This window comes from Phoenix dactylifera, chromosome 12 (assembly GCF_051530095.1).
Source record: "Phoenix dactylifera cultivar Ajwa chromosome 12, Ajwa_hap1_PhDact_Kaust_v1.1, whole genome shotgun sequence".
In the NCBI taxonomy this organism is placed as follows: Eukaryota; Viridiplantae; Streptophyta; class Magnoliopsida; order Arecales; family Arecaceae; genus Phoenix; species Phoenix dactylifera.
Genome location: NC_143201.1, coordinates 26328360 through 26339014, shown reverse-complemented (window position 1 = coordinate 26339014; position 10655 = coordinate 26328360). Strand labels below are relative to the sequence as shown.

General features: G+C 36.7%; 1 protein-coding gene across 4 annotated transcripts; it reads left to right on the top strand.

Moving 5' to 3' along the window:
* Positions 1–3122: 3122 nt before the first annotated feature.
* On the top strand, positions 3123–10414 carry LOC103705562 (uncharacterized). 4 transcript variants are annotated; one of them, XM_008789436.4, is made up of 7 exons: positions 3123–3377; positions 3475–3528; positions 4556–4629; positions 4953–5070; positions 5202–5260; positions 9821–9919; positions 10005–10414. In XM_008789436.4, exons 1-6 carry the CDS (start codon positions 3270–3272, stop codon positions 9879–9881), a joined length of 474 nt encoding a protein of 157 aa, XP_008787658.3. In that variant the 5' UTR covers positions 3123–3269; the 3' UTR covers positions 9882–9919; positions 10005–10414. The 4 variants fall into 4 exon arrangements, with proteins under 4 accessions (XP_008787658.3, XP_088565541.1, XP_088565540.1 ...); XM_088709415.1 differs by lacking the exons at positions 9821–9919; positions 10005–10414 and adding an exon at positions 6997–9708; XM_088709414.1 differs by lacking the exons at positions 9821–9919; positions 10005–10414 and adding an exon at positions 9309–9708 and having other exon boundaries at positions 3124–3377.
* The last annotated feature ends 241 nt before the right edge of the window (positions 10415–10655 follow it).

Below are 10655 nucleotides of genomic sequence, written 5' to 3'. Positions count from 1 at the left end.
CGTATGAATAGATTAGGCTTTGCCTAACTTAAATATAGTCTAATCATTTCATCCTCCAACTCAATCTAGATCCTAACTTTCAAATATAAGTTGGATAAATGAGTTGGAATTGTTTGAATTGGGTCAAGGAAATCTATTCTTGATGGTAATCTAGAAAAAAATTTGGCCTTCATCTAATCTATCGAGGTAACTAGATTTACCCATCAATGAATGAGATAAATTATTTGTAACAGAGACAAAGTTATAATAACCATGCTTTAGAATGTAAAAAATCTTATCGTTAGGATACTTTAAGGGTCAACTATTGTTCAATGTCACTTGATATTTCAATGATTCATATTTCATGAAGGCGAACCGCTACTACTTGGTTCTTCAAGGAGTTCTTTTTTTTTTCATTCAAGAGACTGGGCTAGTTTTTCTCGTGCCCTCTTGAATATAGCTCAATTTTATATTCTAGCACTATTGCTAATGCTATTTAGGCTTTATCTTTGATAGAAATAATAATAATAATTGTGTTATTGTCACTTCCAGAAACACCCAATGAGACATCTACTATGAAAATGTGTGCTCAACTCTATCTTCTACCTCTATGTTGGATTAGTATGGTGATCCGCAAGGCTTTTGCTTGCCATAAGATTCCTCTTGATCGGATCTCCAATGTCTCCAAAAAAGAACCACTACAGCAATATCAATAACTATTGTTGATCGAAAAATGCTAGTAAAGAGTGCATAACATGCCAATAATTCTATTGCTGGTATTTTAACAAAATGCCACGTAACATTATGTCGGAATTTATAACCAAGTATTTTAACATATGCAGGGAAAATTATGGATTTGGAAGCTATATTCTGCTTTTATTTTAATAAAATGCTAAATAAATTCATGTTGGAATTTATAACAAGACATTTTAACTTATGCAAAAAAAAATTATGGGTTTGGCAGCTATATTTTGCTTTGTCTGCCAACATTTTATAAATGCTATGGTTGTCTTTTCCGGCATTCATGATAGCAAGAAAATCTCTGTACAATGATGGGCTATTCAAATTCAAGACAAACCCAACACTATTAACCGCCAATATAGAATTTCAGCGGGTATAATTTGACAATGCCAAGAAATAGTTGTGTTGGTAAATGTTGAATTTTTAAACTTTTTTTGGCATTTATTGGCGATAAAGACCTACTTTTCCAAAACTTCACGATAAAATCTATATATAAAATCTATATAAAATGATCATCTCCAAAAATTCAGAAGATAAATTGCAAAACTAGATTTTAAAACTATGAACCAAAATATATATTGATATCCGCACCTATGCTTAGATTCAGCCCTTACAATAAATAACAACCATCTGCTGTCTAACAAAAGTTGATGTGCAAAAAAGAAAAGAAAATAAAAAATTGATCTCACTTCAGTTATAGATTAATAAGTGTCGCCTTCAAAATGACAAGGTGAATAATTAGCTTATAATGAAACAAATTTGCTATGGAGAAAAAATTGAAATTTGTTGTGTATGCATAATTAATCAGTGCACTTAAAAATAATTCATAGGTAAAAGGTGAAGCAATCTTTATTATATAATCCTTAAGCCATGTCAAAGGCTCGACTACACAAACTCCCATTTCCTACCAGCTTGAATGGACCCTCATAAGAAATTCAAATGCCAAGGGACTCTGGCAATTTACAACCCGAGATGCCTTCACACCCGACTACATGAGAGAATAAAAGGAATAACAAGTACAATATCGCTCACATGAATTTTGTAAATACAAGAAAAGGTAAAAGTCCACAAGGATAAAATTCCAACCTATCAGTTGGCCATCACTATCACCTAAAGCTGCATATATGGTAACGATATCACCTTTTCTTTTTAATTCAAAAAACATCATGAAGTGTTCCATTGGATCCTTTTTAATAAGGTTCGGTCCATTTATTTTAGTAAAATTGTACATTGTTTTCCTTTTTGGTGTTGACTGAGTTTATGAACATTAAGGAAGTCTTTGTGAATTCCAAATATCCCATTTTACTATAGTTCTCGACAGAAGAAGATTTTCTTCTTCTTTCCAAATTGTTATGCAAGTGGTTGAGGCTAACTCCATGGCTATTGGTTTCTTAAGGTGATATATATTTTTTCTACAGGCTTACCAGACATCAGCCTATTGAAATGGTAAGTTTATCATGTTGCTTAGATCTCCATAAGAGAGGAAAAAGAGGAAGAAGAAGAAGGATGTGAAGGGCTAGAAGCACTCTCTAGATTAAGGAGTGTAGCGTGATGCCTGTAATAACATGGTGGTAAGAAAATCCAACTACGTGCAAAGAAGATTATCAATCATTACAAAGTATATATTTAAAAAATCTTAGTACATGCTTATCTCATCAAGTAATTAGTTAAAAAACTCCTAGACCTCGCATATACATTAGTCTAATTCTTTAAGCTTTAAAGGTATATTGCTAATTTAGTCCATGGCCAAATGAGGCAAAAAAATGATTAGTCTAATGGCAACGGGTATTAAATAATTAAACATAACTATTCAAAAATAATTAGACTAGACTTGCTTCAAAGTTCATTGCTAGGCAATAATATGTTTACACACCTAGAACCAGATAATTTATAATATCTACTTCAACTTTGGCAACTCTCCTTTCATTTATAAAAATTTCATGTCAGTTTCATTATCACTTCGTCGCTGAAGAGCTAAAATTCTTTGACTATATGATGCTTGAGATTTTGCCTTTTAGATGCACCTTGTGCTCTTTGTTACTGACAATTTTTTAATAGAAAAAATATTCAGTTATAATCTATTATCTCTAGAACAGCTAAGAATCTCCTCATCAATAAATCCATGAATCCATCATGTTTCATAAATGTTGTCAAGGTTCACTTCTTTTACCCGTTGCAAAAATAGGGGAAACTTCCAAACAAAGCCGTTAACGTCTGCCGACTATTATGTATATGTTCTCCCCGCCATCGAGGTTTACGTGTCCACTCGCAAAACGGAAAAAAAAAAAGAAGGAAAAATCCTTCAGGACGTGTCATACGCAAGCGCTTTTGGCGGTTTGCAAAGCGATTTGTAGCAGGGAACATGATTACCTCAACTCCACCGGCGGCACAGCAGACCCCGAAAGCCAAAGGTGCAAAAAGAGGAGCAGAACAGGCTGGAGGAAGACTGGTGCCGATCGCTTGCTCGCTGGCTTTCTTCCATCGAACAGGGGGAGAGGATGTAACGATCGCTCTCCCACTCGCCCTCTCTTCGATCGAGGCTCCGGAGGATGGAGGGGATCACAAGGATCCACCGATCTCTTCTTGGAGCGGACGAGGAACAAGATCAGGACTTCTTGGGCGAATCCAACGGCCCTTGCTCCCTATCTCCACTCCAGGTCTTCCTCCCTTCCGAATGGAAGACACGGAAATTTCTTCGATGATTCTCCTTTCGATTCAGTTGAAGTTTTGATTCGTTTTGCTGTTTCTGAGCAGAGACTCTATGGGTTCGCGGCGTGTCTGGTTGCTGGCTTGGCTTGTATGCTCTTGGTATCGGGCAAACCTTCCTTTAACTCTGCCGATTAATCTAACTACGATGTTTAGTTTATGTTGATGCCCGTTTCCTGATAATCTCTAGGATGAGAAAGTTTCGTGTTCCTGAGATTTATTTGTTTGTGTGTACCAAGAATGCGGTGCTGCCATGGATTTTGTTACCAGTTTACAGACCAGTAGAACATATAGTTAGATTTATATGTACTTTAGTGCATTGTGTTTTAATTTTCTTTTGTTCAATATGAAAATTTCTTGGGCTTGACTCTGCCAATGAACTCATTCATGCGACATAAACTTGAATGTTCATTTCCATCGTAACTGTATTTATCTTGTACTTGTAATTGTATGAATTTTGATCATTTTTTACCATCTGCTTATCCCTATGATTTAACATGGCTATACAGCACTTCTTCTAAATAACAATTCATTGAGATTGGGTTCCGACTTCCAAAATTAGTGCATAGATTTCACTTTCAGAATGCCGTGAAATGGTGACATATACTGTGTGCCGATATGCATGTGTTTGCAGATTGTTTTTTTTTTCTTCTTTTCCCCTCTTCACGTGATCGACAAGCACTGACTTTTGATGGTTTTGTCATTAGGTACTGGCCTTTCCATTGGGGAATTTTATGTATTATCCAGATAAGAAAAGAGAAAAATGAGCAATTTGAATTATAGATATGCCAAAATTCCGTGCTTTATAGTTATATAGCGATTTATAGTCAGCATTGAAGTAGAAGAAAAAGGAAAGGGAATTTCTTTGATGCCTTTGGGGAGACGCACGCACACACGCACGCACACTCTACATAGTCTATGATTTGCCAAAATTCCTTACGTTATAGTTTTATAGTGATTTAGAGTCAGCATTGAAGTTGAAGAAAAAGGAGCAGGAATTTCTTTGATGCTTTTGAGGAGACACGCACGCACGCACACATGTGCCCACACTTTACGTAGTCTTTAATTTCTGATTGTGTGATATTTTGACAATCATGTTCTAATTATCTGTTCCCTCTTTCTTGTGCAGTCGCTTATCGTTTTCTCGAAACCTGTCAAATTTGCAGTGATTTTCACCTTTGGAAACATTTTGGCTGTAGGAAGGTGGGTTTATAGAGTTCCAAATGATCTTGTTAGGCAAAAATGTATCTAAATTTGATTTCTGGCATTGATAATGATCATCTTCTTGAAAACCTTATGAATATTTTTCATAGCAATCTGAGTATTGCTAATGAAGAATTTCAAGGTGAACAATACTGTTTGGTTTTATAAGAACTCTCGTTATTTTTTCACAAGCACTTATTCACTGCCTTTTGTCCTGTTGTTTTTTCGTTCTGCTCTTCCTTCTCCTACTCTCAGTCTTCTTCCTTTCATCATTTTCCAATTTTCTGAAAATCTATATGGTAAATTGAGCCTTAATGTGGCAGCACAGCCTTCCTGATTGGACCAGGACGACAGGTAAGAATGATGCTTGATCCGGTTCGTGTTTATGCAACAGTGATTTACATCGGATGCGTCATCCTGGCCCTCGTTTCTGCTCTTTGGGTAAGTTTGATGCTGCAAATTAACTAAAACATTATATCTTTATCCTCTAGCTGTTCCTGCAGAAGCATGTGGACTGCAACTTAATGCATCCTCTGCTTTTGTTTTTATTACCTTTTTGTTATGTTATGCAGATTCATAGCAAGGTATTGGCACTGCTTGCAATTATAAGTGAAATTTGTGCTCTTATCTGGTAAGCCTGCTTTTCCCATCACTGTTTCTGTATATTACTTTAATATCAATTTATTTGGATGTTGTGCCCTCAACTTTACAAAGAGAATGTAAAGAGACAGGAAAGAAGAATATCAGATGTATAAGCAACTAAGCATTCCCTCAGCCATTTGAGACTAAGCATTACCAAAGTACAGAAAACCATGATCTATCTTAATACCGGACATAGAATTTCTGTTGGATGTCGGTTTTTATTGCCATCATCATTAACCGTTAGTAATATATCATGATTACCCGTTCTCTCAACCCTTCCATCTTGCACATTTTGGAGAGTCTTGTAAAGAAAGGACTTAGATTCACTTCTTTTGGTTTTTAAAGCAAGTCATTCTATAGAATATGTCAGTTTTGTCTGACATGTTGTGGTTATTGTATAGCTTTAGTGGTTTACCTAACCATGAGCTGTCTTGAAAAACATTTTTATGCGACTTTGTCTTCCAATAATTGTCACTAGAAACACGTTTGGTTTTTTTAAAAGCTAATGAACTTACATTACAGTCAGAACTCAGTTTCTCTCTTTATCTCATTGGATGGCATTATTATCAAACCTAAGTATCTCCAAAGATGCTTGCTTGTTTTTCTATTCCATGTTGCTTATATCATTATCCAAAGTCCTTGAGGCCAATGGCTTGTGTTATAGCTGTGAAATAATGAAGGAATCAAGGAACCATCATCCAACTGGAGCCTACCACTCCCTGCGAGCAACCAAGGTGTTAATCTATCACTTTAATATATGTAATGCTCTTCACGAGCAAAAGGAGAAATTTGTTTAGTTCATTGACAAGATCATTGAAAATAATGTCGGAAGTTCTAAACTTAGATAGGATTTTTAGTTAGATGTCCTCAATCAACCCCCAAAATAAGTACCAAAGCTAAGCCTAGTAGCTTGAGAAGTCCTGAAAAGAGTCAATAGCATCCTCCAACTATAGTGCCCTCTTTTCCATATCCATTGACCACCTATACAACTTTAGAAAGAAACCCATCTTATAGAATGCCCTCAAAAAAAAAGAAGGCAACAAAAAAAAAATCCGTTGTAAAAAAAGACATGGTTCATGCCTAGCTATCGCAGGCAATAAAAATCTTATGTACCTTTATCATACAATCCCCACTTAACCATTCCAAAACCTAAATTCAGATCACCATGTTTTGCATATAGGCACACACATTTTGGCAAAGAACCCTTAAATATATAAATTGAGATAGAGAGGTTATCAGAAGATCAATAAAGATATTAATATTAGGGTGCTGTTAGGTCAGCTTGGATTCAGGTACCTCCTGCTTACCAACCTGGCAAGGACCCATTAAAGGGTTCATGATCAAATTTGATCCAATCCTATTCATGGAAGAAACAAGTCAGGTCTGGTAGGAAAGATTTTTTATAATGTCCATGGGGTCTATTTGTCCAGGTTTGTTAAAATCTTTACATTCCTCGGCAGTCACCAGGTTTGGATTGATTACAGAGTAGGTCCATGTTCAACCCTACATAGTACATAGGTACTGACATATGACAGGCTCGGTTCCCTTCATGCCTCAAAATAATACATTCATCACATAGCTTCAAAGTATTTTTAACAAATTTTATAAGTGTAAATGGTACAAGAGTAAAGCTGTACATATTGTACTGGCTGAACTATCGTATCAGGTTTTGGTCAGGTTCATGAAAGTCAGCTTATACCATTATATATTTTATGCCCGTGTCAGGTTTGGTCTGGGTGGGTTGCAATTTTACTAGAGCCAGACCCATACTTGGAAAGCTTTATGGTTATATTTTTGGGCCCATGCCTGACCCAGATGTTCATGGGTCTGAATTGGGCCTAGGCAAGGTCCATCTCTGAGGGTCTCAATGGCAACCCTGATTAATGTACATGCTATTGGATATTTATGTTTACATATCATATTTTCATGTATTTATTAGGATGTTATGCGACAGGGTGAAGCTCCACATGTCATATTTTCATGTATTTTATTAGGATGTTATGCGACAGGGTGAAGCTCTAGTTTTTTACCATCTTTGGCAAGAACACTCAATTCTTATTGTATTTTGGGGGCTGTTGTCCTGGAGTAAATTATTCTACCAACAACTGTTCTAAAATTTGCTTATTGATATGCTGTTTGATAGATAGTTAAGTTGTTACGGGTTGTGGCCAGCTCATCCATTTATATTAAATACATGTCAAAAGTTTATCTGAAGATCAATAATATAATGATATGTGGACAACCTTTTAATAGAGTCCTTGTATCCTTCTACTTCTAATCCTAAAAAGAGCTATTATTTCCTCTATTTATATAAATCTCCAAGTCTATTTCCTTGTTGACATCACATTAAGATTTCCAGGTATTTCACTACTACCTAACAAACTTCCGAGGTAAAACCAATATTCTCATGTTTCAGCAAGTGATATGTCAAATGACTCACTTAATCTAATAGAGAAATCATCTATTCGAGTAATAGTGACAGAATTAGCTAAACTTATTTGTCAAAAAAGTGTAACACCTAGTCATCATTCAGTAGTCATGCACCTAAAACAGATACATGTGGACTGAGACATGCATCCTAAAAGGCAGCAGCTACATTTTAGCTTATGTGAACCAGGCACTCGTATCCTTCAATCTTCACCTCCGCCTCCAGCTTCCCTCCTCGGTTGCTAAGACATATCAGCAGTTCCATGATCGCCAGCACCTACATTCACTCTTGATGCACCTATACCCAGAGATTGAGCCTTTATGAGAGCAACTTCTCCATTGCGACCCCGTCCCTGGGCTTGACACTGCTTTGTCTAAGCTGGTCGAGGAGATTTGTCTTCACACTCTAGCCACACACCGTGCTTCTCCTAAAGGATGCACACATCGTAACAATTCACCACGATAGCTGCCATGAGATACGTACCTTTTTTGTATAACTGACTGACCTGTTAGAAAGATTTCATTATCTTACCTACCAGAGAATCTTGGGAATAGGGGTTTGCCCCATGGTAACACCTCTTTGCTTGGCAATCAAAGATTCTGGGTTCGAGTCTTGGGTGGCGCATCCCCAAGTAGTTGTGCCTAGGTAATTATAGTGAAGATGGATCTCTGTCCCTTTCTCTCATGAGAGAGAGAGGGAGAATCTTGAATCGTATTAAGTGCTCACATAACACTTCTAATAGTTAAAAAAATAAGAAAAGAATTAGCTAAAGACACCTTTGTTGGGCCATCTTCTGTATTAGATAAGTTTGCTTCTTTATTGCTTTCCTGTCCACAAGCTCATGATTTTCTTTGCACAATGTTGCTTGATCTTCACTGCTAGAGATCTTTTGTATATGCTGCTGATAAATGGTGTAGCTTGGTGCCTTTGTATCTTTTTGGGATTGGGTGGTGGGGATTCGTTTTGTTTTTCATGATCTGGCAATATCTGATGCTAGCACGATATTTATGGTTTCACCCTATTCTAGTATAGCCATCAAGGTTTTGTTTTCAAGTTCTTCATGTTGGGAGGAAAATTGTGATATATTTCAGACATATTTCTCTGAAAAATGATAGTTACCACCCTGTAGTTTTTGAACCTTCGGGTTGTCATCTTGGATGTTAGAACCACTAACTGCTTCCTAGGAATCCTAGGTTCATGCTGGATGTTCATAACTACTGTACCTTTTAGAATCAACATTAGAAGTTTTCTAATATTCTTTCACCGAAGAGCTCGTTATCCAAGTCTTTTGTTTGTTGTTCAACCAGTCAATATGTTTGGATTGATTTATTTGCCTCTTCACTGGCATAGAAGTTGTTTTTTATTCTGGAACATACTAAGAAGATAGCATTTGAGATTGCCTCTCGTTGGAAGATGAAATCTTGTCGGGTCATTTTAGTAGATTGCATTTTATGCTAATCATTGTGTTGTTAACTTGTCATACAATTTCTTGCTGATCTGGTGACCTCTAAAGAAAAAGAACTCCCGTATGGTGATATGGATTGGCGGGATCCTATTCCTCTGATGGCTACAGCTAAACTGACTGCTAATGACTTCTGGTCAACTGTAGGTTTCTTTTGCTTTCTATGGGCTTCACGGACAGGCTGAAAACAAATCTTTCTTGACCTCTCTAACAGTCACAATGATGTCTAGTACGCTCAAATTGGCAATCAGCTTGATGGTGTGCATGCATGCGAGGTTGCTGTGGTGGTTAGACACCTCACTTGCTTGGGTTCTGGCCCATGTTACAATAACTCCGATAGCAAGAGCACATTTTTATGCAAAAAGGGAAAACCCTAATGGCAAAAAAATTTCATAGGTTTAAGTGCTTGTATTGTTTCTTGAGGAACTTGCCAACTCTCTGAGCTTGATTATGATGTTTGTTCACATGCATATGACCCACTAGGCATGATAAAGCAACATAATGTATTCCTAATGATTGTATAATTTGAGCATTGTTTTCACAAGGTTGTTTAGCTTCCCCTCCTTCCTGCCAGCTACGTGGCCCAGCAATTGAGAATATGAAACATCATTATTAGAGTTTGGATTTGATATTTGCTTTTATCATCTGTACAAGCATAGTATGACAAGTCATCAGGCGTCGGCTGATGTTCAGTACCTATCCTATAAAATAATTTGCTAAATGAGAGATCTCTTTCTCATGCAGAGTATAGTCTGGAGGTATTGAGTTATTTTAGAAAGTTCAATTTTTGGATATATTGCTGGATGGATGTTCACCAATTCTGGACGTCATTGTGCCTTTCAGGTACAGCTTGTCTTACGTGCCATTTGCTCGGAGAATGGTCTCAGAATTGCTTATAAGTTGCTGTGACACAGAGATATAGGCTGATGCTGAGCCAGTGATGGTTGGATGGTGATACACATTCCTCTAATTATTGCTGATTACTGAAACCTTGAGTGACACCACAGTTTCCTGCTGTTCTTTTTTCCTTTTCATTTGTTATGCATGAGATTGCCTGTTTGTCTTGTACCTTTTTAGGCTTTAGGAGATTCTTTTGAGGTTCCACAAGGGTGTTGACATCATTCTCTTGTATTTTTGTTTTTTTTTTTCATATTACAGTTTGATTTTAACTGACTATTGGTCTGTTTTATTTTGGATTGTTATGGTTAGTATTACATGGTGGCTAAGAGGCATCAACATCTGCCTGCTTTTTACTGCTCTCCGTGATGGTTGGTATCCCATGTCAAGCTCTAACCAATCAGCAACTAGTGGAGTCTGTTTTGAAAAACTGGAGAATCTTTATTTTGGAAATAATTTGACAGTGCAATTGTTGTACTAATCATGGTTATAGTTGAGGGATTTCTGCAATTTCTTTCTTTAGTGGTAATTAGCAAACGTCAGATTTGGTGAAATAAAAATAATAATAATATAGCATAGGGAATATGGTCGGATTAT

Bases quoted from the DNA above. Each gene is read 5' to 3' on its own strand.
- LOC103705562 (XM_008789353.6), top strand. From the start codon at position 3,270: ATGGAGGGGATCACAAGGATCCACCGATCTCTTCTTGGAGCGGACGAG. The intron at 3,529-4,555 runs GTATCGGGCAAA...TTTCTTGTGCAG, and splicing joins GCTTGGCTTGTATGCTCTTG to TCGCTTATCGTTTTCTCGAA. The intron at 5,261-10,004 runs GTAAGCCTGCTT...TGTGCCTTTCAG, and splicing joins GAAATTTGTGCTCTTATCTG to GTACAGCTTGTCTTACGTGC.